The 27,732-nt window shown below is 40.7% G+C and overlaps 1 protein-coding gene and 1 long non-coding RNA gene across 3 annotated transcripts in view; one reads left to right on the forward strand and one right to left on the reverse strand.

Annotated features, from left to right (window-relative positions):
• Positions 1-26,496, reverse strand: part of pde4ba (phosphodiesterase 4B, cAMP-specific a) — a gene marked incomplete at its 5' end in the record, with an annotated part of 164,828 nt that extends 138,332 nt beyond the window's left edge. For both annotated transcript variants that reach the window (XM_005948780.2, XM_005948779.2), the window contains 2 exon segments: positions 2,186-2,424; positions 26,402-26,496. In XM_005948780.2, coding sequence (XP_005948842.2) covers positions 2,186-2,424; positions 26,402-26,496 — 334 coding nt within the window.
• On the forward strand, positions 3,137-4,858 carry LOC106632412. The gene is made up of 2 exons (XR_001335784.2): positions 3,137-3,636; positions 3,872-4,858. It is a non-coding gene; the product is annotated as an uncharacterized LOC106632412 (long non-coding RNA).
• Positions 26,497-27,732: the final 1,236 nt, after the last annotated feature.

Below are 27,732 nucleotides of genomic sequence, written 5' to 3' on the forward strand. Positions count from 1 at the left end.
AAAATTAGACTTGCAGAGTTCCCAACAGACAGTTTTAATAGCAGAAACATTACTTCATTTGTATAATACAAATATTACATTTTTCAACTGTTTACAGTACTGTGTGAAAGTCCCAAGCCTGCACCAGTCTGCACCGAACAGACTCATCTTAAAGTGTATTTTTAGGAATTACTGGCAGCTTGCCCCAAAATCAATGATCCCAAGAACAGTGCCAATGCAGTAAAAGTATTCCATAATAGGAAAACACATACGGGAACACTATCAGCCGTGGATTGGCCTCACCAGAGCCCGGACCTTTTTTTATGCTTTTTATTTATATCTGTGTTTGCAGATTTTTTATAAACTGCTGCACTTACTGTATTCCCCACTTGTCTAGCAAAATTAGAATAGACATGAGGCGTGGCTGAAACTTTATCTGCGTGTAAAACTGGAGAAAGTTACAATCTGTTGTTGTAAACACAGACACATGTGCTCTCTGAGAGAAACAAATCATTGTAGCCACATCGAGCCCTCCGTCACCTACAACTGTGTCGACTCACTATGGAGCAGCACACATACGCATCCATACACCACACATAAACACATACACTTAAATTCAGTGCCAATCATTGCTAATTAGCAGCTGCCTTTCAACATCCATTTATCTGAAGAGAAGTAAGCACTAGGCAACTCATACTCAAGTGTGCCTTAACTGGATTTATCTCTCCTAACATCAAACTCACTGAGAGTACTCAAGTAACGAGCCAGTAAGGGCTGATTGGCCAGCTTAACAAAAGTGTATCTGAATTTAACACAACAGGCTTCCAACCAAAAGCCAGCCACACGCCGTTTGTGTACGTGTCATCTGAAACTGCACATTGTGCCTCCTGCTGTGAACGAGTGCCCGGTGTGCACCAGGATGCACTTTCTCTGTGGGCCGAGTGCATGAATAATGTAAAGAGGCAGCATCATCTTCATCAGCGTTAATGGGACATGAAAAATCAGACACTGATGCAGAGAGGTTTCTGTACCCTCTACAGCTGAGGATTCATTTTGCTGATGCTTGTCTGCAAAGATTAGTTATTCTACCCACATTTATATAACACTTAAGCAGAGCTTGACTAGCTTTAAAAATATGTGTATTATAAAATATAAAATATGTCATTAACCTCGAACTTCAGTGCCATGCATGTATTTATTATCAGCTCATTTTAATCAAAGGAACTGAATCATCAACTAGAAGGCAGATATGTATGTAGAGGTTATGCAGAAGTAATCCTATTACTTACACAGAAGTACTGATTCCACACTGTAAAGCACATTTTTACCTGTAAGAGCAACTAAAGTGCTTAAAGTGATGTTAAAGTACTAAATGTATAACAGTGTAACAATAAGTAACAACTGATTGTAATTACTTTGTATCAGACATAAATAAATGATAGTTTTAATCCACCTGTCTATTTTCTTAACCACTACTTTCATTCACAGGGGGCTGGAGACCATCTCAGCTCTCATTAGGTGTGAGGTGGCGTGCACCACGGACAGGTCGCCAGTCTATCGCAGGGGATGCTCACGGAGAGACACACAGCCCTTCGTGCTCACACTCGCACCTGATTTCCAGCCATATTGCATGCATGACTGTAGCACCGTGGGAGGAATGCTGCAGTCCCACACTGACAGAGCACGCCAACTCCACAAAGAAGGTGGAGTCAAACCCAGAATTACGTGATTAAGGACAGCACGAACCATCTGCTACTCGATGATTGAAATAATGAATCGAGCTGTTGATCATTTTCTCAATTTGACAAACTGTAAGCATGAATTACTGTCTTATCTGTGTTGAAGGAAACCAAACAGTTGTTGGATTTTAATATGTTATAGTTTAGCCTTTATTATGGAACTAGATCACTGCCTTTCTGTGACACGAGTCAGTGTGGAGGCATTACAGACTCACTCACTGTGTAAATGTGGAGTTCTGTCACACTTAGACCAATGTAACCTGAAGAGCAACATGGTAACAAGAGCTCGCGTGTTCATGCCAGATGCCCCAGAAACATGTTCATTAACCCTTCCCTAATGCACAAAACCCAAAGTCACCCATAGCATATGTTGCAAGAGCTACTCCACTAACATACGAGACAAAATGTTCTCATAGTATTCTTCCTGTGAGATTAACTGTACACCACCTTTGTTTCAGCCCACTCACCATTCAGGATCCACCGGTGTGATGTCTATCCTGGGAGGAGCTCCAAACGGCAGGGATGTCGGCCTCGTCATGATCTCTCCGTCAGGCGTCCGTGACCTCTCCCCCTGACGCCACGACAGCGGGGGTAGCTGCAGGTTGCCCGAGAAACGCCGTCGTCCTCGGCGCAGGTCGACTCCCAGAGTGCAGGAAGGGGAAGTGAAAGACTCACTGAGGCAGCAGTCCGGAGGCTCTTTGCTGTCCTGAGAAGAGAAAGAAAGAACAACAATTAAAAATACAGATTTAAAAAATTAAAGCAAGATAAAACATTTTCTCTACTAAAAAGATAAACAGAGCAAAAAGAAATTAAACTTTATCACCAACTCACAAACCTGTTCTCGCCAGTTCATCACATGTTTGCCCACTAAGTGGCGCCATAGCCTTGTTTTTGACTAAAACTCAAATCTATTACCATACAGTGGATCGGTGACCTGATACAGCGTCTGCATTCTAAGAAAGAAATAAGTATCACAAACAAAAAAACTCGACTGTTTAAAAAGACTGACAAGCGTGTCAGTTTCCATATTTCTAATACTCACGTTCATTTAAAACAAGATCAACGCAGCTGTTTATTCTGTGAACATTTACAGTTTCACTCATTCTCAGTCCTCTGAAGCTTCAGCTCATCCACTTTATTCACAGACATAATTTGTCTTATTACTGTAGCGTATGCCGTCTGTAGTGAACTGATTGCACGGCATGTAAACCATGTTTATGTCTCAGCTGCACTGCCTAATTTAACACGTAGCTCTGAAAGCCATGATAGAGCCTGACGAGTGTTAATGAGCAAACGAGAGAGAAAAACTGAGCATGTGCTTAGATTTTCTAGCATGCACATCAACTATGCAAACTCACAGGCTTCTTCATTAGGTACACTTGTTCAACTGCTCGTTAACGCAAATCTAATCAGCCAATCACCTGGCAGCAACTCAGTACATTCGGCTATGTAGATATGGTCGAGCTGCTCAAGTTCAAAGTGAGCATCAGAATGAGGAAGAAAGAGAACTTAAATGACTGAATGCAGCGAGGCTGTTGGTGTCAGACGGGCTGACGTCGTTCATAAACTCGTGATCTACCTGGATTTTTCCACACGATCATCTCTAAGATTTACAGGACGATTTGAAAAAAGAAAATACTCAGCGAGTGGCATCAGCTGATGACTGCTTCGAGCTCAGCAACAGCTCAGCTGTTACAACTAAGGTGCAAAGAAGACATGTGGAACCTTGAAGGATACCAGAACAGAAGACCACACCGTTCAGGAAGCTGAGGCCGCAGGCTCACCAAAACTGAACGACAGAAGACCGGAAAAACATTTCCTGGTCTCTCAGTTCCTGCTGTGACTCTTTCATGGTGTGGTCAAAACACGAAACGAGGATCCATCCGATCTTGTGTCAGCTGTTCAGGCTGCTGCTGGTGTAATACTGTGATTCTGAAATACTATGTAGTCATATTTAACTGCCTGCTATTCTCCTCCGTCTTTGTCGTCTCAACAGCTTATGTTTACGCTTTTGATATCCTCTGACATATCTGTCAAATATCTCACACACCTCTCAAGAAATTTAGTTTTTTCTTGATGTTAACAATCATTCAGTTAAGTTAGATACTTCCTCTCTTGTTTCCTGAATGTTTTATTTTGTGTCTCCCACTCAGGTAGCTGAAGGTAGCAGCTAAAACAGCTGTGCCTAAAACACCACCTAGCATCAACACATCATGCGATAAGAAGCAGCGGCATGTATGGAAACCACCTGCACCTGGAACACACAGAAGATCCCACACATGCCACGGTGACGCTCAATTATCCCGTACCACAGCCAAGTTATGGGCTGTCTTGATCTCTCATGGCTCGGCTAATGTGAGACATTTTAAAAAGCGGAAATATAAAGTGTGACAAGTCATGTCAGTATTTACCGACCTGTTTACCACCTCTCTTCTTGGCTAGCTGCCTCCCTCTGCCTACGCGTGGCTTCTATGCATTACCAAGCTAACAACGCATCGCTAGCAGCGCTACAACCTCACTTCACTGCACATTTACTTTTAGCCGCGTGGGCAATGACTTGTTTTCCCCTTGTGGCTTCCAGGAGCCCAACAAATCCTGATTGTTCAATCAGTGCTAATGGCAAACAAGGATACTGAAAGCTTGATTTAGCTTCTGTTTCTCCATTGTGTAAAAATCATCTCTTTGTTTTGCTATTAGCAGTTGTTCATTTTTCATTTGTGTCTGTAAACTTTACCCAGCTGGGTTCAGCTCGTTATATTTAATTCTTATCCTGCTCTAAGAGCTGTCGCTTGGTGCACTAATTACTCCCGAATGCAGACTGGTCTTCATCTAAGTCACATTTAGAGACAAACACAACTAAGCTGGAAACACCCCAAACAGTTTTACTCTGCAAGTCTTAATTGAACACACTGGATGAGTGAACTCACAGAGTCTGGCTTGTTATTACACCAGGAGAAGTAATTTGGGACAATTTATCAAGATAAAACGGATCTTCATGTTTCTGGTGTCTTCATTGAACATCCATCTTCACATCATGCTGCAGCAGTTCATTTGGTCTAAGGGCAGGACTGTCTGCAGGACACTGCCCCAGTTTCATGGTTTCCTTCATGTCCTCCACTTACACCATTGTTTTTATTCAACATTTATTTTCCCTACAATCTACGCAGAAACACTTACATTAGCAAGGCTTTCATTGCTTGTGGTTTTTGTTACCCTTTCGGTCTTTACATTCTTCTATAAATAATGGTGTGTTCATTATAATTTATTAGGTACACCTTACTAGTAATAGCTTAGACCTTCTTTTTTGATTTAATGACGTTATGATTTAAATGTCTTGATGCATGCCCAATCATCCAGTTAAGGAAACTCCAGAAAATGAATTCTGTTCATCTAGACGTAGTGTTTTCAGTGGGAGAAACGTTTCATCACGTGGGGAAACCTGCAGCTGAGACCAAAGACCATCGGTGTATCGAGGAGATGGTCTTGTTGTCATTTTGTGCTAACGAGCAGTCAATACTAGAGATGGCACGATACCACTTTTTTATGTCCGACACCGATATCATAAATTTGGATATCGGCTGGTACTGATATGAATCCGATATAGTGTGTTTTAATTAAAACTGTTTTTTTAATATCTTGCTGCATTTTGTGTAAGTTCAAATTCAAGTTTAAATAAACAACAACACTAAAGCTATTCTGTTATACCTGTATGCAAAAAATACACTGCACCCAAAATATTTCATAGTTCAGCAAAACTGATCAATCTAATAAAGTTAAACCTGCACCATCCTCCTTATTCTGCTTTTTTAAAAGAGTAAGCAACCTAATTAATAAGGTTGCAAGCTCCCAGCAAAAAAAAAAAAAATAGGGAACCACCCCCCACCCTCCACCTCATGATGCTTAATCGATGTAATCAACTTTAATTTGATGCAGTGTGAAACAAAATGCACAAAAATCAATTATTTTCAAGAAGAAGAATTAAATAGATTCAACATCTTTCTTCAACAGAACTGCAGACTGCACAGATGGTATCTTCCCAAAGGAAAAAGTAGTATGGTTTACTAGGGTATATCAGACTTAACAGTTACTATATACAGTAATGGACTTCTATACATTTTACATCAGATTAAAGCTTTGGGTGTAAGATTCAGATAATTATTTATTAAAAGCTCGACATTTTAAATGAGAATAAGAAAGAAAAGTATGTCTTTGTGCCCCCCTTTTCCCTGTTAATGTCCTATCGGCCCCCCTGGCTAAACTTTGCTAGATCCGCCCCTGCACAGTTACCAGCCGCCAGCTACGTAGAAAAAGATCCTGGTGTAGAAAGTAATATTAAATACATTCTAACAATAGCTGATCAAGGTTAAACGTGCTGCTGTTGTCCAGCCGCTGGTTTCCTCTTTCTGGTGCAAAGTGGACCAAAAACAAACCAGAGAGACGGACTCACGACAGAAAAGCCGATCAGCTGATCATTGCTCAGTTTCATGATTGAAGTAGCAGCAGGAGAGAGAGAGAGAGAGAGAGGCAGTCGCTCCATATATACAGCTAAGCGTTTTGCAATTTGGTCTAATTTTAAAAAGTTTAAATTTCTTCGGTATTAAACAGCAGAAATGAGGCTTTGCTGTCAGAGGTAAGATTTGAAAAAAAAAAATAGAGTGAGAGCAGTGCAGGAAGTGTGATTTTATCGTGTTGGAAGCAAAACAGCAAAGGTAGGAGGGAATTAATAACAATATTTATCAAATGTGAAGCGTAGTTTGGATCTTTTGCTGCTAGTTCAGTAAATTTTGGTCATAGAGTGACGAAATCTGCAGCATCAGAATCTGTGAGCTGTCGGCTTTCAGGCCCGGTGGACGTGGCGTCGGGTGAGAAAGCCGACAACTCAAAGATTCTGATGCCTCAGATCCACGCTTTGCATGGAACCAGTCTCTCATTTGCTGTTTTAGCTGTTTGGTGGTTGTTGAAATGAAAGCTTTAACCTGAGGTTCTGGCATTTCTGGCAAAATACATTTATATTTAAAAATCGATTCAGGATTTAATGAATTGATATCGTGTTATTTAAGCTAAAATCAATTTTAATCGGAAAATCGATAATTGAAACCCAGCCCAAGTCAATACTCATGGTACACCTAACAAAGGGACCGGTGAGTATAGATATGAAAAATACCCAAGTTTGTATTTTAGCGGTTTCGTTGGATTATACTCGTCTGTAATCATGACTTTATGAAAATCTGTTTGCATAAATTCCGTTTCACTAACCTTCTCTGTACAACCATGCTGCTCACCACTGTGTAAATTAACACTGGTGTCACACATATGTGGATTGCACCTCTGAAACCAATTTTCCTCTGCGTAATAATTTCCCACAATTATTTAATTTAAAAAAAAAATAGCAGGCTGCAGCTATTGTGGCTTTGCTTTGTCTAGTTATGCGATTATTATTTCCATAAATATTTCTGATGTCACTACACAAAATATGCAAGGGCAATGATGTTCATTTTTTTCTCTAAAAAATAAATAATTACTTCATAAACTTTATGAAATGGTTCATCATCTAAAATGACACCAACATTAGCATTAATTGCCTCAGAACATAGATGGGCTTTCTGATGATTTATTTCTTCTTCAGCATTTTTTAAACTAATTTAATGTTCAGTCAGATAATGAATTCTGACCCTTTCTCTTGAAGATAAAGGGAAACCATGCTTTTAGAAAATACAGCTGAAAGACTAATGAGCATGGCAACTGCTCTTAGGCAAATTGTAAATTGACAGCAAACATTAAAAAAGTAGAGGCACTATGTAATGAAATACAAAGCAGTAAAAATTGATTTATGACCTGACTCTGGTGCTGTGCCATATGTAAATATGTTTTAAATAAATAGAGTAAGTACTGCTTTACAGTGGGAAGAGCTCCAGAGGAGTCAGCAAGGAGGAACAGATAATGCTTTTCTTTGACAGCTCCGAGAATAAATGGTGGTGGCGGATGGCAGATACACAGAGGTAATGTGAAGCATAATAGTGATAAGAACTGCACTGAAAACAAAATAAGATAAAGACGAGAAAAAGGAAGGATGGTGATGTAAGATCCATAAAGGATACAGAGGGAAAAAAACACATGTAACTCAAAACAATTACCAGAGCAAAGTAAAGGACACACACCGTATGGACCAGAATAGGCAGTAATCTGATCCCAGGTCAGATAACATCTTTAACAGCAATCCTGGACTGGCTTCCTGCTCAAACTCTGTGTAAACTTTGCAACATTTCTGAACTGATAACAGTTTCTATGCAGTTTTATTGAATGCTACATTACGGTACTTTGTGAGTTGCTCAGGACATAAAAACAATGTTTCTATGCGGTTCATCTGTGGCCATTGTAGAAGGCATACATTACTCTAACAGGACGAGCGTGTTAGTCAGAAGCACAGCATGATTGTAATAACACAGTGACTCATTTCCCCTTATTTTATAGAAAGTTTTCTTTTTCTTTCTTCTCCCACGGTCACAAGGTAAAAGGACATTTGATCGAGCGAGAGGAGAGAGTGACGGAGCTACGTGCCAAATGAAAGTCTGAACCAATTCAACTGGTCTGATGAGTCATCAGACTCAAAGCTCTGTCTAGGTTTTCCATTACTTGATATATTCAACATAGAAAGTTCATCAGTGTTATGGATACGACCATTTGATTCATTTGCCTTTAAAACAAAATGTGTTCTTTTGCACACCAAAATGTAGTAAATCGGGTAAATCCATTAAAGTGGTGCAAAGACCTTGCCAAGCTTTTAGTACTTTTAACATTTTTACAAAAATGGCCAGATGAAATATTTCCCACCACTGATCACTGGGAAATATCTTGGTTGAGCCTGGTCTGGCGATGTTAGCCGTCTGGAAATGGCTGTAATTTATTCAAACAGCGGTGTGAGCAGCTACCAGTAGGGATGATTACCGGTATCCGGTGCAATTATGGCACTGGTTCTGACATAAACGGTAGTAACCAGACCGAAAAGCAGCGCACATTTCGGTGCTTTATTTAGGTGCTTTTTTTTCCCTGAGATGTCATTAACTTTGGATTCTAGCCAATCATTTTACCTTTCCAAGGATAGTAGGCGGGCCCAGGTACGTACGTTCTTTTAGAGCAGAGCTACAGATTAAAAATGCCCAAGGTGAAGCGGTCAAAGTCTGGCTGTACTTCACAACAAAAGATGTAAATTCAGCAGCCTGCAACAAGTGCTTTAAGGTAATACTGTCAAAGGAGGCAACACCTCGAATCTGATGAAACACCTGGCGACGCATAGCGTCTTTTTAAAAGCCGAGAAATGCGCCGTATTTGGTAGCTTGCTGCGAGACCTCACACCGAGCACATCTACAGCGGGTGTGGTGCCTGTTATGGGACCCGGAGTTTGCAACATCCCCCAAAAACCCGAAGAGTAGAGTCCTGGCCCCTCCTGACGGATGATGATGGCAGCAGCAGCCGTTCTTCTCTGCATGAGTAGCTTAATGTTGTTCGTGTGTAATTTATGTTGAGTAGGCTAACCACGTTATTACATTAATGCATGTAAGGTGAACTAGCAAACACCATCGTAGTTTCATGCGGCTGTCTTCTTGTTTGATAGAGTGAAACCATATATGCCCTATAGCTGCAGAAAAGGCTAACATTGTTATCTTTTTTACAAAAAAAAAACCCAAAACAGCTAAACATGAGAGGTTTTAGGACAAAGTTTGTGTTTTCCATTGTTTAACCACCGGTTCGAGCACCGGTTCGAGCACAGTTTAAGCACCGGCACCATTTCAAAAGTACTGGTTTGGTACCGGTATTGGATAAAACCTAAACGATACCCATCCCTAGCTACCAGATGCCAAATACTGAAGTTTATCAAGAAGTAGCTGCTTGGTTTATCAAATGTAGATCTATTATTGTGGTATTTTTCAGGCTCACGTTGTCTATACATGTAAAACTCCTAAACAATGGCGATCAAGTCAAACTAGTGTCTTTTCAAATAACTGGGCGCTCATCAACCAGGCGGTATGTGTGAACAATCGCCAGTTGACTCATATGGTTGATGAGTGCCTGACTGTCTAAAGAAGATTTTATTGATTGAGACATCACACCATTATTAAAAATAAAGAAAGAAAATTGTGGGAGTACAGCAGAGTGAGGACTGAGATGCTCAGACTACCAAACGGCTTTACAAAGTAATACAAATGTAGCATCATCAACTCCATAAAAAACAACTGAAGAAGCTTCTCGGATGAGAGGTGAAACATCTTCACAAAACTCAAAGTCCAGTCGCTTTCTTTCCAAGCTCCTTAGAATGACAACAACAATTACACCCATTTTGCCATGAGTCTGGTGACCCAGTGTTTGTGTCTTTGGTTTAAGTGATATTCTTTGAATTATTGTTTTCTCTTTGTACTATATTTAAAGTTCCTGGTTTCTGGGTTTCTGTTTCAGTGCCTCCCCCTGTGTTCCTGGTGTCATGTCTCTAGTGCAGCTTTAGTCCTGTATTTTTTGCTCTCCTTATTTGTCTCAGTGTACCGTATGCTTCGTCTTAGTTCTCCGTCACTACGTCTTCCCTGTGTTCCACATCTAGTTACTTTTGTCTCTGCGCTTCATGTTTCCTCTGTTCCAGAGTCGGTCATGTTTCCATGTCTCAGTGTCTAATCTGTATCTTTATGAATGTTTTCATGCTTCCCGTTTTATTTTGATAGTTCCTCATCCTGTGTGCAGTGTATCTAATTTTGCTTCCTTGTTAAGGTTGATTTGTCCCAGCTGTGTTTCCACCCGTTTCCCCATCCTCTCGTTGTCCCGGTTGTGTATTTAAGCCCTGTGTTTTTCTCTGTCTTTTGTCACATTGTTAACCATTATTTACCCTCCTTGCTGTGTGTTCCTCCATGCTCCTAGTAATTTCCTAGTGTCCTGTTCCTGGTTTGTTTTCGAGTTTGGGTTTCTAGTTTCCAGTTGTATTCGTCGTTTGAGTTTTCCCAGCAAATAGAAGCCAAAACATACCAAAATGTCCCAAAATACTAAATAAGCTTGAAATAAGCTCATAATTAAGCATCATTGTAATAGAGTTGTTTCAAATATACACTGTGCCTCAGGAGGTAGAGAGCAGGTCATCGACTTATCGGAACATCAGTGGTTTGATCCCTGGCTGCTCCAGTCTGACTGTCCAGTATCATTGGACTCGTGTGAATGTTGATAGAAACCAGTTAAGCCTTTTGCCTTCAGAATTTCCTTCAAAGATTCAACAAGGTGCTGGAAACATTTCTCAGAGAGTAGAGTCGCTAATCCTCCTCATCAAAAGAAGCCAGCTCAGGTTGTCGCCTCCTGGGTAAGGCTATTGGGAGGAGGTCCCAAGGTGGACCCAGAATACGCTGGAGAGATTACACTTATCGGCTGGCCTGGGAAAGACTTGATGTTTCCTCAGATAAGCTGGAGAAGGTTGCTGATGAGAGGGAGGTCTGAGCTTCCCTGCCTAGGCTGCTGCCCCCGCGACCCATCTTCAGGTAAGTGGAAGGATGATTTTAACTTTTCTTGAAGTAGTTGTCATGAATTTTCGAACAGCTTGCATTTTCTCATGCACACCCCAATGGGTCGCACTATTCCATCGCAGTTTATTAGTTCTTCAGATGTCAATTTTTCATATTTTAATAATTCGTGAACATCTTCTGTAGTAACACGTTTTCATATTATATTTAACACTGGTTTATTCGTATAACATTAAACAGACAACACTGTATTACATGCAATGCTGATAATTCATGACGCGAGTTGACAGGAACTTGGCTTATGAGGTTTTTATTTTAACTCAAACAGAACACAAACCAAGACAAACTGAGCATATTTACAATCTGGGCAATCAGAGAAAGTACCCAAGTACTGGCAGGGAGAAAATAATGGAACAAATAAAGGATTCTATGAAACTCAGTGGATGCAGAAATAGAAAAAGATGAAAAAGGCACTTTGCCATTATATTTTTTTTTTATATATTTCATAAAGCCAGACCACAATTCCTGGAACTTTCCTTGGCAGTTTTATTCCTTGCCACCAGTTACTAAAACAAGCCAGAGTCTGTCCTCAACTTCAGCCATTCTGCAAATTCTGGTTTGGTCGGCTCACCCGGTGGCAGTTATGAAGCCCACCGATGCTAGACCATATTGTCACTTGGACATACGCTGGGTAAAACAGTCCAATCTCTTAATAGGCACAGCTGAGGAGGTTCTAGTAGAGGCCCATGGAGCCACTCATCAATGCATTCGATTATTTGTTCCCAAAAAACCCAAAAGACCACAATAAAGGAAGAACAGTACCAATAGTTGATGGACATTTCCAACACGAGTTGTTAGATCCGAAGCCCATTTTATGAAGTTTAACTGACATATAATAACACATATGCACAATTTTATAATGAGTGAATTTGTCCGTCGTATCTTTGATTGACCACCCAACATTCACAACAATGCTATTCAGTTTTTGCGATTCTGTATTTCCATCCAAATCTTTTCGTTCGCCATCATTTCATAAACTCCTGATGCCGATTGAGCGGTCTGAAGCAACAAATAGATGCGTTTATTGAGACTTTGGATGTCTCAAAACTACTTTAAGTCTGTATACACGTGCTTTCATCTCGTTTACATGCCATTCTGACCCTTCCGTCTGAATGTCTCAGCAGAATTCGAGACTCCTCAAATCAGAAGTTATTCCAATCTAGAGTTTTATGCATTCAGAAAGGTTTTTCTGCAGACTTTGGTTGTGTAACACACTGTTACTTGAGTTTCTATTGCCTTCCAAAAAGCTTGAAGCAGTCTGGCCATTGTCCTCTGACCTCTGACATCCACAAGACATTTACTCCCGAAGGACGGTCCCTCACTGAATATGTATTTTTTTCCAGCCTGTTTCTGCAGACCCTACAGAGGGTTGTGGTAGAGAATCCCAGCAGATCAGCAGTTTCTGAAATACACAAGCCAGCCTGTCTGGCACCACTCTTCCCCATTCTAAAACTTAGTTTGAACTTTAGCAGGTTGTATTGACCATGTCTACATGCCAAAATGTACTGAGCTGCTGCTTTGTGTTTTCAACAGTTCGTCCTAAACTTCTGGGCATTTCTCTAGTTCTAAAAACACATCTGAATTTTAGAGATTCACAGTGGAAACTGACAATTATACTGATTTTTAGATTAAAGCCTGAGAGACTACACTTTTACTCGTTCCTTCCACATGTGCTACCTGCTGTCTTTATACAACCTGATGCAATAAGTGTGTATGTGAGGGATGTGTCACTGTGCGTGATCAGGATGGGTCCAGTGCAGAAGTCCATTAGCCCATTAGCAGCACAACCCCGGTGGCCTCGTTGTTTCCCTGGGACCACTTAGTATGGAGACAGTGACAAGTTCATTACTCTCGCATAGATACACATCATACAAATGAGAACACTTCTATTCACCTCTCTAGGCACACACACACAAAAATACAGTCCCAGAAGCAAGGTCACAAAGCCTCAGCTGTTAGTAAGATAACCACAGACGCACATTTATATGCAGCCCTGTCACGCCCACCTTTATATCAAATACTACAACAAACATGTGCCGCAGCCCTTTGAGACGGCCCACAGAAAAACAACAACATCAGTTATTTGTTCAAACAGCAACCTTACACAACCCTTCTGCTGTTGTATGATTTATGACTCTCCTTTACAAAAAGAAATCTAAGGTTAATGTCACCTATGTTTATAATAATGGGGAGCATGATGTCTTTGTACCACAGCAAAAAGTCCTCGGACCATTCACAGTACACAGCAATGGTTTCCTTCAATGATGATAATGATTTTTCTCCAACTTTAATTCAACAGTCTTAGAAGATGCTTGGGTATGACTCAGAGAGAGATATGCTAGAGACATACTGCTGAAAATAACTGTTGAATGAAATGAATTAATGAGTTACACCAGCAAATGCATGGTTAAGATTATGGAACTGCCTGATAAACATTTCAACTTTGTTTTAAACATTTTAAAACATTTATCATCCAAACCATCCACCAGCTCACCTCCTACCTGGCTCTTAATGTCAACTCATTTCATTCTTCGCCCTCCTAATTATTATTTTGACCATAAACAAATATTTCGGAGAACTTGCTGCCAACCGCTAATGGTCGAAACACAATGTAACCATAAAACAAAAGCTGCTTATATGCTGCTAAAATGAAAGGAAAGGGTCAGGTAAGTAGCAGAGGGGGTTGGTAATCTGTGTCAGCTGCTTTGGTGTCAATGAAATTAACAACAGGTGTCACTGGAGGGGCAACAATGAGACAACCCCCAAACACACATGGTTTTACAGGTGGAGACGACTGACATTCTCACTTTTGACTTGTTTTTCCTTTCCAGTCACCTTTCTCACTCACTATGTGTTAATAGACCTCTCTGCATTGAATCATATCTGTTATTAACCTCTGTCTCTCTTCCACAGCATGTCTTTTATCCTGTCTTCCTTCTCTCACCCCAACCGGTCGCAGCAGATGGCCGCCCCTCCCTGAGCCTGGTTCTGCCGGAGGTTTCTTCCTGTTAAAAGGGAGTTTTTCCTTCCCACTGTCGCCAAAGTGCTTGCTCATAGGGGGTCATATGATTGTTGGGTTTTTCTCTGTATCTATGAAGCGCTTTTGTTGTGATTTGGCGCTATATAAATAAAATTGAATTGAATTGAATTGAATTGAATAGAGCTTTGGGGGTGCTGAGCACCCAGAGAGCTGCCCAGCCAGGCAAGATAAACTTTACACGTCACAATGAGACTTCTTCCCTGTCTCTGTCAGTCCCTGCATCCTTAAATGTCTCCAGTTGTCCCGAGTTCTCTCTGACTGTCTCCTTGGTGCATTTAAACCCCTGTTCCTCCCTGTCCTCATCGTCTGTTGTCTTCGTCTCCGTTATCAGTCATCATAATTTTACCATCTCTGTGCAAGTCTGCAAATTTCTTTATTAAATCATAAGATTCTTAAATTCATCAAGTCTCTCTGTGCCTGGGTCCTCGTCACAAAACATGACATCACTGTTTTGTACATTTTAACACAATTTAATCCCCACATTTGTGAAGGAAAAGCAAAACACTTTTTTTGAAATGTCTGTAACAAAACCATCAAATCTGATCAAGGTTATTTAAATGCTGCAAAAGAAGAATGGATTGGAATAAAAAAAATGATGCTCATAGTGAGTAAAAAGTAAACTGAGTGCATTTTTTGGACAGAGATTCACTTTTAATGTGTGTGTGTAATATAATACAGATACATAAAAAACACTCCCAAACAGAATAAATTATTACAAAATATTAATAAAAAACTATAAAAATGGAGGCAACTTTGCCTGTGGTAGAATTTATACAATGTATGAAATAATCTTTACTGCAGATACTAATTTTACTAATTTAATAATACAAATTTTGTGTTGTAAGATTTATGAGTTTCATGCTTTCATAGTGGTATTTAGGAGAGCTTTACATTTGTATCAGGTGGTACACACTGTAAAAAGTTAAATACTGATAAGTGTCTGTGTGATTAAGATTAAGGAACTGACCTCCCAGCCCATTGTTCTTTGAAACAAGCTTAAAACATTTTTAGAATAGAAACAGAGCATCTGCTTCTCTTTACAGCTCCTCACTCCACCAGGGCTGTTTGGCACTGATAGTGTGCAAATGTGATGTACGTACTGCGGCAGTCATACAGACAACTGGACGGTCCAAAGGTTGGCCGACCTATTACTGGGTGAGGTTTTAGTAGAGTTGTGGCTGAACTACATTAAAATATATCATTCATTTTAATCTCCCCAATCAATGATAATGTTATGTTGGAATGTTGTTAAAGAGGGTAAAAATGTTTCAACCCAGTTTGTTTAGCAGATTCTGTACAGCAGCTTTAATATAGGGAGAACACAACTTCCAGATTGTGAGTAAAATCAGGTTTTTCCTCTTTGTCAGTTTCTGTCTGTCACTGTTCCCTGTCTGTTTTCTTACCTGGTTCTTCCTGACCTTGTACTTTCTCCTCACATTCCCCTCTTTCCTCTCTCCCTCTTTGGACTGACAATCATACACAAATAGATTGTATTCAGTTATATGAAAAATTTACATTAATATGAAAAAATACTTTTAAGATCGCTAACAAAAAGTCCTATCTCAGTGTACTTTCAACCAAAAGGCAAATAACCAAACCACATGAACATCTAATAAAAGATATAAACATTGAAACACTGATCCAACATTATTCTTGATTGAGGATCATTTGATTTTACACTTTTACCTGAATGTGGCTCCTTTTTTTGAAAAAACTTCCTTATATCCATTATGAACCTGGCTGTCTCTCTGTACACAACCACACAACACACACACACACACACACACACAGGAGTTATAAGGTTAATGGGCATTCAGTCAGTCTAGCTAGTTAGTATCCATTTCAAACAGGACAGTGGTAACAACAGCAGGCTACGGACAATTATAAGTTTTAGATTTTAAATAGGCTGTATACATTTCAATGGGAGCAACAGGACGGTCAAATGTTGCTGATTTTACTACAGAGCAGGACGGATTGTAGGGTAGCAAACATCGTGGGAAAACACGTTTTCAACACTGCAGGTTACCTGGTGTAATGTTTTTCAGCTAAAAAGAAACATGGTCTGACTCCTACCAACTATATAAAGAGTAACTGAAGGTTAAATGCAGCTAATATGTCCTGTTTTAAGCCAGGCACTTCCACCTCCGCTCAGCTGCATCTCAGACACCATCGCTCTGACAGCAACGGTGCTAGAGCCAGAGCAGGGGAGAGGCGAGCTGGAACAAACCATTTTGGGAGGGGGGGTTTGTTATTAAATGTTACGTCTCAACCAAGTACTGTATGCTTTTTATACTTTTAGCAGTGTGTCACACAAACAGCAAATATTGTCAAAAAAAACTAAGAAATCTTTGGGGGTGCTTTGATTCATTCACCCCCCAAAAATGGGCTAAAATCGCCCCTGGCCTACAGTCAGTGTCACTACTGGTAGCATGAGGTGATAACTGGAACCTACAGAGGTTGTACATGTAGTCCAACGTCTCCAGGATGCCGTTGCCTGAAGGTTTGCTGTGTCTCCCAGCGCAGTCTGAAGAGCGTGGAGGCGATTCCAGGAGACAGGCAGTTACTCTAGGAGAGCTGGACAGGGTCGTAGAAGGTCCTCAACCCATTAGCAGGAGTGGTATCTGCTCCTTTGTGCAAGGAGGAGCAGGGTGAGCACTGCCAAAGCTCCAAAATAACCTCCAGCGGGCCACTAATGAGAAAGTTTCGGACCAAACAATCAGAAACAGACTTCACGAGGGTAACCTGGGGGTCTGACGTCCTCTAGTGGGCCCTGTGCTCACTGCCGTATAATCTGTGTTTTGAGTTTTAAATTGTTTTTTAAATTGGAGATTTGCCCATGCTTGGGCAGATGGCCTCTTTCAAATGCACACAAATGAAAATCAGAGCTACAAACGCATCAGTGGCCCCATCGCGTCAATGATGGATCATTTCCTCATAGCCTAAAAATAAAGCAGTTATTTCAAGTGCAGTTCTATTGGTGGTGCTGGTCTGTTCTTTTTTTCCCCCACACCGTCAAACTGGATGCTAACGACACTGCTCTAGTCCGGTCGTCTTCTTGCCTGCCTTCTCTGAGCCAATCGGCCTCGTTTCTGCGTGCTTTAAATTACAGCACTTTTCTGTCATTCTACTTTTCAGACTCTCATTCGTGCAATGTAACTCCTTCAGGTCCTGATCCCTATAACCAGTGCAATCCCATCCATCTATGATGGGTTATCAGAGTCTAACAACCAAATAGCTCGAGTGAATTCCATATCTCAATAAATCATGTTCTGTTCTGTTCTTCCAAATGATCTCTCCTTAATCAATATGACTCTCTGTCTAAGGCTACAGATGAGATCCTCGTGTGTTTTATGGTAGTGGCTATACTGGACTGTCAAAGCTACGGGTAGTGACCAAACAATTCGCCCAGTGTGTCAGGGCTCAGAGATAAAGCGAAGAACTCAGTCACTCAGGAATGAGTCACTGCCTGTGCTACTGTAGCCACAAGACAAATGCATGAAAGGACAAATGGATAAAAGCATGGTTGAGCTGTGGATTTTCTTCAAATACTATCAAATTGGCAAGGAATTTTGTTCCATAACTGTCCCCCGCTGCTGGATTTGTACCTCTAGACAAAATAAGAGCAGTTTTTTTTTTTTTTAATGAAGAAGTAGAAAAAAGACGACTATGCTGAGCATCATTCATTGCATTTCTCACATACCTTGTTTTCCTAGTTTTAATTAAATGTAATCCATGTAATGTTTTCCAACTATGGTAAAGTTTTAGTTTCACTTTAACGGGAAGAAGCTTTTTCTTCCTTGAAAGACTTTTTACTAATTAGTGCCAGCAGGGCACTGCCCTTGAAGAAACCTCCGCTTTCTTTTACAGTTAAATTGACAACAAAACACTCATGCTTCACTCATAACTGAGTGTTATTTATGGATTTTCCAACACTGTAAGCACAATGCGTAACAGGGCATCCTTGGCTTCTTTCCCATTTGTCATTCGCCTCCACTGACACTCAAATCCCTCCGTGCTCAAGTCAACAAAACAAAAGAGGAGAAACAAAGGAAGAGATGAACTGAGAAAACATACTCCCATTGGTTAGAAGGGCGGATGTACGGAGAGTGGGAAAGGGAAGAGAGGCAAGGATGTAGATCAGTAATAGCAGAGGAAAGGTCTAACAGAGACTAACGTAAGTGAGAGGATAACATCGGGAATGGCAGGAACAGCTCAGGGAAGGAAGGGTGAGTCAGGCAGAGAGAAAGGAAAGAGAGACAACTACAAAGAGTAAATAGAAGAGCATCTGAAAGAAACTGATTAGTATTCTCTAAAACACAGCTGACCAAAGCTTCCAGCAATATGCTCGTGCTTTTTGCATAAACATAAGGAGAAACACAGACCTGTGCATGCAAGCAAACAGCAAATGTTTGCAGCTGCAGATTTATACACAAGTCTGAAAGTCTGTGGCATTTATTTGTTCTTCAGACTTGCAACCTTGCATGGTTCAGCAGATTCAAAAAGACATGAAATATACAATTACTTTGAATATAAAAAATGTATTCCATGTTTAACGGAACAACACAGACATAATTTTGTCTCTCAATAAAAGGCCGTTCTAGGTCTAATAACACCATTCGCTTCAATTTATATGCTGCTGAAAGTGATGAAATATTCCACTGAGGTTGACAGAGGGACCGGATATTAATAAAACTGTTTGGTGAATTATTATCCCTGCTTTCCTTTCTTTTATCTTCATCTTTTCTTTATCGCTGTGAAATAGCCTGATCCCTGCGTCTCAGACGAGAGATAAAATAAATTGCCTACTTTCCCTCGCCACAGAAAAATGCGTGACGTCTGATAAATTTAGCTTGTCGGAGGGTGAACACGAAAAAAAAAACCAAAAAAAAAACCACATGCTGGGTGTAATTTGCCAAAGGCCATTTTTTAAAGTGATTTCAGCTTCTTTTTTTCAATATGTGTTGATGGACAATTTAACGGAGAAACAGAAGACGAGGAGATGTAACAAAGCACAAGAAATCCACTGCAATCCGCCTGGAAACCATCCTCACCGACCGTTTATGAGGAAACATCCTCCGTATACTCACCACCCTCTCGAAAAGCAGCGATTTGTGGTTCGCATTACAAAGACAAAAATCAGACAAAGATCTACGAGCTCATTCAAAACTATCCTGTGTGGTTATAATTAAATATCACTCTCAATCAGTGCACTTAAATACAACCAAACTAACACAAAGACATGCAGCGACCCACAAAGTGCGAGGCTAAAACAGTGCCACGTGAACGACTGGAGGGCAAAGTGCACGAGGTCACAGCGCACATAATCCGAAGGCGCCGCAGGAGAAGACTCATTGTTGCTGTGGTAACAAGCATTACTGCCCCTGACCACACACACAAAAGAGAAAGTAAGAAGCGGGTGGAGGGAGAGTAGCGTACGCTAAGACTGATACAGAAACGGATGCTGAGAGCAGGCCAAAGCACTGAGGGCTGGAAGAAGAGACGGAGAGAAAGCATTGAACTGTTGCCGACAAATAAATTCAAACCTCCGCTTACAAGCTCTGTGATTGGAGAATGAACAGCTGTTCGGTTTGACCCGCGCACCGTGTAAATGCAAGCCTGCCAGCCAGAACGGGAGAGCGTGAGAGTTCTCCACAATGACAGAAGAAGAGATGGAGGCAGAAAAAAAACGTGAAATGGTGACAAGTGAGAGAGGCAGCAAGAGAGGTTAAAGGTCAGAAAAAGGGAAATGGAAGAAAGGTGATAAAAAGAGTGACCAAAAGACAAACACCACATGATCAATTGTTGCATTTCAGCATCTTTCCATATGAGTTTTGTCTGGTCTGTCGCAGCCCCTCACCACACTAACAATGTTTGTCACTGCTCTCTAAAATACTCACGCATATGATTACTGAATGAGACACGAGTCATTCATGTTTTCTGGTTTTCCACAGCTGTGATTAAGGTTTGGTCAGGTTTAGTTCACTGTAGGAACCTCGTCAAGAAACCAGTGCCGCTCTTTTCTCTGGGGAGGACAGACTCACTACAAAATAAATCATATGTCAAGTAGGGCTGCCACAAACGATTATTTTGATAGTCGACTAGTCACCGATTATTTATGCGATTAGTCGACTAATCAGATCATCATCCATTGGACGTAAAACTACAGCTTATTGCACCAGCAGCATCTGCTCTTATATAACTATCATTAGCTTACAGCTTTAAGTGTTTAAGGTGCTAACTAAAAATAAAGACAAGATGATAGTTTATTAAATTTTAATGAAATCTGCAGATTGTTTCGGTGAAGTTTAATAAACTCCTTGCTATCTAAAATATAACAGGACACCGGAGTATATTCTCCAGCATCTCACACTTCTGATAATCAGCTGTCTGCTTGACGTTTATTCAGCTGTGTAAAAACTATAACTTTAATCTCAGCCAAACCGATTTACTCAGGAACAAATAAAATACTGAAAAAAGCCAAACAATAACATTTTAAGTTATCTAAGTGACTCATATATATTTAACCTGAGTAGCGAAAGACGGCGGTGGGTTTGAAAACGATTTGCCGGGAGTCCGGTGTTCTCACGGCGCTAGTGACCTAGCCCCCGGCTAGCTATCGAGCTAGTGGGTAACAGACGTCTCCGAAAACGTCGGAGCGCTTTTGAAAATATGTGGTGTCCTGATAAACTGAGCAGATATTTGAGGTTTACACAGCTACATTCTCGCCTGAAAATATGTTAAACGTTTATTTTGTGACCCAGAAAGAATAATAAGAGTAATATTAAAACTAACTAGCTACCGCCATTGTTGGAAACTGAGCTGGGCCGCGCTATGAATTCTGGGACACAGCTTCTTCTTCTTCGGGGTTTAACGGCAGCTGGCATCCTTGTACATGCAGTGCTGCCATCTTCTGTTTCAGTCCGTTATTACACTCTTAAATCCTGCTACTTATTCCTGCGTCTTTTGCGATCTTACAAAGCTTCAAACGACGCGTCGACTATTAAATCAGTCGTCGACGATTTTGATAGTCGACGTAATCGTGACTAGTCGACAAATCGTGGCAGCCCTAATGTCAAGGTCAAGCTACGCTAACATTCAAATGTTAAAGGATGTCAAGCACTCTTAAGAGCACGCCGTGCAACAAGCGGTGCTCTAACCCTAACAGTATAGAAATGTTAATCAGAATCCTAACACAGCATCATTAATGAGAATAAAACGATCTTTTCACCATTGTAAGACAAAATCCTCCTTTTCTTTTTCTACCAGTAAACACAAAGAAATAGAGTTGTTAAAAAGCTACACCCTGGAAGGACTTTTCCAAAAGTTCAGTTTTCAGTTTATATGGGAACGAAAATCATAGAAAAAAAAGATTTTCTATGATTTTTTATACCTAAACACTAATGTGCCTGTGGACAGGGCCTCAGAATCACTCACAATAAGCAGTAGCTCAGCGGCCCCCAACCCGCGGGCCATGGACCGGTACCAGTCCATGAGTCGTTTGGTACCGCGAGAGTTGAGGCTCGGGTGGTTTTCAGGATTTTTATCGTTAACTCAGTTTCCCCGGGTCTTTTCCCGCGTTGTCGTTGTGTGTCTTATTTTGAAAGAAATATTTACCCGTTACCATAGCAACCAGAGAGCATTAAGAGGATGTTGCTGGCGCATTTCAGAAGGACACTGCTAATAAAGTTACACAATTACACAGTGAATTTGCATTTATTATTATGTTTACAAAATAGCACTGTTTTTGTCTTCGTCATATCATTTTATTTTGTTGAATTTACCCGCGACACCTTAAAGCCCGGCCTGTGAAAATGTTGTCTGACATTAAGCTGGTCCGTGGTGCAAAAAATGGTTGGGGACCGCTGGATTAGATTATTAGATGACTACTTATTGGCCTAACCACTGTCACACACCAAGAGAGTCCTGGGTTTGAACCCAGGCAGGGCCCCTCTATGTGTGGTGTGCATGTTCTTTAGTTTACCACAAACTCTACTATGGAAAAGACATACTAGTCCTCTAATAACATTAATGAACACTTTCAGATGCAGCATGTTTTAAGGAAAACTTTAAATCCAAACTAAAAAATTAAGGACAAGATGAGAAAGTTCAAAGGTTAAATTATAGCTGTATCCCCTAATGGAAATATTACAGTGTGGAAACTTGATGAGAGAGATGCTTGCCCAGGCACACTTTCTTGTAAGCCCTAGGAAACAGACTCTAATTGAAGGTCAGCTAAATACTCAGAGCTCCGTTAACTGTGTGTGAACTTATGTGCGCATAAATATGCAGAGTCACACACAAATGGCAGTGTGCATTCAAGTGCACTCACACAGACAAGCACTAAACTAATCCACAGACAAACAGAGAGATGGATAGACAGACCTGATCAGGTCACAACTGGTTAGCTGTGATCTGCATGGGAATGAGGTCATTAGGTCTGTGGGACGTACAGATATTATTTAATTTGTCCAGCCTTCAGCACAGCAGAGTCTAATCTCTCTCTCTCTCTCACACACACACACACACAAACAAACAAACATCTCCCTGCACAAACTATCACCTCGCATCCAACCTCACTGTACTTAAAAACATACAACAATCTTCTCCACTGCAGTCTCCAGCTTCATGACCCAAACACTCACTGGCATAGCTACTCTCACTTACACCAATCCAGTAAAATCCCAGCTAAGCATCACCAGCTAAACCAAATCCCTTTGGCTAGAGGTAAAATCCAGTGGAGTGTCCCACCTAAACACACATTACTTTATTGATTCACAAACGCCTTACAGCCTGGGCTTACGGAGAGCTTTCCAGAACATTGTCTACTTTAGTGGTTCTCAAACTTTTCACAATGAGTACCACCTGTTAAAATATATGGCTCTTAAAGTACCACCTTTATGACCTACATTAAAGTACAATAGTATATTTATTTTAATTGTCATAAACATGATGTGATAATAATAACAACTGTACTGCATTAAAACATTCACAGCAGGTGGGATCGCCAGTCTTTAAGTGATGACGTATGAACCCTGCTTCCGGGGCCAGTCTACTTTGTGTTTATTAAGGCTGTTGTGTTTTCAACATGTTTTAATGCTTTGTATCTTCTTCTATTTAATCTGAACAAGCCCCTACAAACAGTCAGTGACCACTGTCGGCCTCTCTCGGTTTTTATTACCACTGTTCATTTTAAAGCTCAGTTTTTAAAACCCTGCATGTAACTACAGCCCAGCCCATGCAGCAGTATATTAATGACGAACCTTGTATTGTGGTACAGTTGTTCTCCTGACTGAAGTTTGGTCCGTTTACAGCATCCTGCCAGCCTCACATTAACTTTTATCGAGTGGAAAAAAGTTAGCGTTCATCCTCCAGCTTCACTGTGTTTATGCTAACATAGCTGTGTAGCTAGCCACTACGTAGCACATCATTATATAGCAGCTAGCCCAACTTCAGTAACCCTACAAACGTCACTGCTGTTTAGTTGTCTGTCTTAATTTATGTATGAAGTGATAGCAGAGCTGTACGTTTGAACTTTTCAGAAATCCCTCAATCAGAACATGGAGTATTATTTATTCTTAACATTTTTTGGGAGACTTCCCGCGTACCACTAGAGGGAGCCCGCGTGCCACAGTTTGAAAATGACTGGTCTACATGTTGTTTCGGTGTACTGTCACCAGGGGGCAGTGTCAGAAATAAATGGAACAATAACGTGTACTGTTTTTGTTATTTAATATAGACATGAGTCATCGTTGTGGTTCTCTCTGCTCTGTTTAATTCATTTCCTTTCATTTGAACTTTTTAAACAGTCACCCTTCATCTTACACACAGCACCATCTTCTACTGTCCGTTGATTTTTTTGTTGGTCACTGGTTGCAAATCTAAAATTGCTCAGTTTAGCAAAAGAGCTACTAAAATGAACAAAAACGTGCTTACATGAATTCTGCTTCACGCAGCACCCTCAAACCAAATATGAGCGTTTTCACTTGTAAGAACACGGCTGATGATACACGACAACTTCAGACCTGAACTGATTCTGGTGACATTTTTTGGACTTTTTGCCTAGAAACATATAAAGAGTGATATTTGAAGATTAATACCAGTCTCATGTCAAGGCATCAACTTTAAAGTTACAGGTAAGAGGTGATTAGCATAGCTTAGCATAAAAACTAAAACCAGGAGGTAACTGCTCTGAGCTCTCTCACAACATTTATATAATTTCTATATTTCAGCTTACCCATTACCCAAGCAGTACTTTACCATAACACACATATGTGGTGATACTGAACAAGGATATATGGTTTCTGTTGAGGTTTTGTGGACGCATGACCATCAACCATGTGATATGAACCTGTTTGCCGTTTTGGACGTATGACAATCAATGGCAGGAGTCTCAAACTCGTGGCCCGGGGGCCCACGTCACCCCTACATGCTTTTTGTGACATTTTTGTTTGGTGGTGGTGTGCCGTGTGATTTTTCTAATGTGAAATATGTGCCGTGGCTCCAAAAACACCGAACTAGACTATCTGGTAACCATCAGAAAATAATGGCAAAATTACTTCTAAAGTCCCAGTCACTAACCAACAGACTGGTCAGTGAACCTGTGGTAACCACCTCATGCTCAGGAAAAACATGAATTCCCTAACCGGTCGGTAAAAACCTCCTGAAATCTTTGGTCACCGGCTGCGATTGACGTTCGTGCCTATGACGACTTGTTGCTTTACTGTGGCTGCATATGCAGCATCCCAATGATGCTAATCTAAGAATAAAAGATGGACACTTCAGTTTTAATTTCAGTGGACAATTATTACAGACTGCCCAGTTTTCATCAGCCTAGAAAAAAAAAAGCCGACAGCTGTTTCATTTGTTCTTCATTTTCACATTTGTCTTCCATTTCAGTAATACGTCTCCCAATAATATTATTAAATATTTATACACCCAGAATCCATTTCCCTCCTCCCCACGCTGTGTTCCTGAATGTAATTCACTGGAAGTCTAACAAGAACTCAAATGTATTTCGATAAAGCAGTAAAGCAAACAATTTTCAAACTGACACAGAGAGCAAAAGATAAAGACTCGGAGAGTCTGAGTAATGCACACCCACACCTTCAGCTATGAAATGTTTCAGCAAAAAAACACCCACAGCCACAAAATGAATCTGCCTATCTGTACAGTACGAGTGTACTGTGTAATTGCTTAGGTGCTAAACGTGCTCCGTCCCAGGACCGTGTCCTACAAGTAAACTCAACTGATTTTCAAATGCAAATGGACTGTGGTGGAATGGAGAAAGGAAGAGCTTTAAAGCTCTAAATTTGCATCCCATGTATCAGGTTGTTGTTTTTTTCCCATATTTAACGATGACCTGGATTTTTCCTTCAACTTCAAAAACTGGTTTAATTTTATAACATCACTATATCATAGTTGCATTTCCAGATATTTTCCCAGAGCAAGTTTAGGGGTCTCCATCCATATATTTAAGTCAGGGGAAGAGTTTATTAGCAACAGCTTTATTTGCAGAATGTGAGTGAGTCTGTGAGTTATTAGTTTTACATGCCTGTGAGCCTGAACAAACTCAGAGTTGGAAGTTGAAGAAAAGATGAGTGCACAACGGGAGCTACGGAGCTAACAAAGGAGAGACAGGAGAGAGACGGCAAAGCAGAGAGGAGCTGCCAAAACACAGGGAAGCGTGCACAGAGTGGGGCATTAAAAGCATTAAGAACAAAGATTATAACTACATGGAAACTCTGGTACATAACATGTGCAGATTTGTTCATTCACCATCTCGACTGTTCATGAGCCTCACTCTTCAATAAAGCTGTTGCGGACTCTGGTATTTTCTCTGTCTGTTAATCAGTCTCTTTTTCTTTCTCTAAATTGAAATCGGATTCGTGACTTTGTCACAAATGCCAATAACCACAGTAATACCTGTCTTTTGTTAGGTCTCTACCCCAAACAGCAATTATAGCTCATTCTTCACAAGGTAAGTGAACCCTGCAGTGACACAAGCTGTCATAAGCTGCTTGATAAATGCCTGGCGTGCGTGTTATATGCAAACTATCGCGCACCTTTTGAGATATTTTGAGGACATGCCGACTTACATTGTTGGGAGAGACTGTGAGGACACTCCTGCTCTTCCTCATCTTTCCGTAAGTATCTCTCGTGCTGTTCAAACACAGCAGCTTCACGTGCAAACCTGGAAAAGACAAATAGAGAGAATTATCATTTCGTCTTTTCTGGAAACATCCAGTTATAATAATCTATACTTTATTAGGAGTAACTCAGAGATCATGTTTTTTAAAGAAAAAACACGTTTTTACTGCTTGTGCCTGTCACCTGTACACAAACATACATGCACCAACAATGAGTTTAGGATTCAGGCTCATCTTTGTTTGAGAAAAATAAAGCAAAGCAGTCGAAACAGCCTAGCCTCAATATTGCTCCTATGAGTGTCATGCATCAGCGCAGTAGCACCAGCATGCAATAATGTGCAAAATTTTCTTCCCATAAAAAACAGACCAAGAGAGGAGCTGGCTGGCAACTGTGGCGACGCGATGGCTCTAATGATGCATTGATTTTTGTTTATCTGCGTTTCCTACGATCCCCCCAGTCCTCCAATAAAATCTGACTCATGTAGAAAACAAATAAAACCAATTTTCAAATTTCATTGAAATTGGAATTTGGTGTTGAAGGAGGATGAAATGAACAAGATTATTAGTTCTTACAAGAGACAAGATACAGATCGTGTCTAACAAATTTATTAGACCACCACAGAGGTTTAAGGTTTATGCCACAGCTTCTCTAATTTAACAATATTGATAATTACCTAAATCACTTTTTATGTTTCTTTAATTGTTAATCCACCAGCATGAGCAAGCTCTTTAATCATGGGGTGGCTGTAGCTCAGGTAGCAGAGCAGGTCAGCCACTAATCAGAAGATCGGTGGTTCAATCCCAGGCTGCCTCCAGGCTGCATGCAAAATATCCTTGGGCAAGATGCTAACCCCATGTTTGCCTAGTGGTGGTGGTCAGAGGGCCTGGTGGCGCCTGTGTCCGGCAGCCTCGCCTCTGACAGTGCGCCCCAGGGCACACTGGGCACTGACACCCATTGCCAGTGTGTGAATGGGTGAATGACTGAATGTTGTGTAAAGCGCTTTGGGGTCCTTAGTGACTGAGTAAAGTGCTATACAAATGCAGGCCATTTACCATTTATAATCAAAATGATGCTTTAAATTCTAAAATATAAATGCAGTACAGTGGGTTCAGTTCCACCATCAGGCCGGGATCTTTCTGTGTGGAGTTTGCATCTTCTCCCCGTGTCTGCGTGGGTTCTCTCCGGCTTCCTCCCACAGTCCAAAGACATGCAGTTAGTGGGGTTAGGTTAATTGAAAACTCTAAATTGCCCGTAGGTGTGAATGTGAGTACGAATGGTT

Source organism: Haplochromis burtoni, unplaced genomic scaffold (genome assembly GCF_018398535.1).
Source record: "Haplochromis burtoni strain Fernald_Lab_line unplaced genomic scaffold, NCSU_Asbu1 Contig_606, whole genome shotgun sequence".
In the NCBI taxonomy this organism is placed as follows: Eukaryota; Metazoa; Chordata; class Actinopteri; order Cichliformes; family Cichlidae; genus Haplochromis; species Haplochromis burtoni.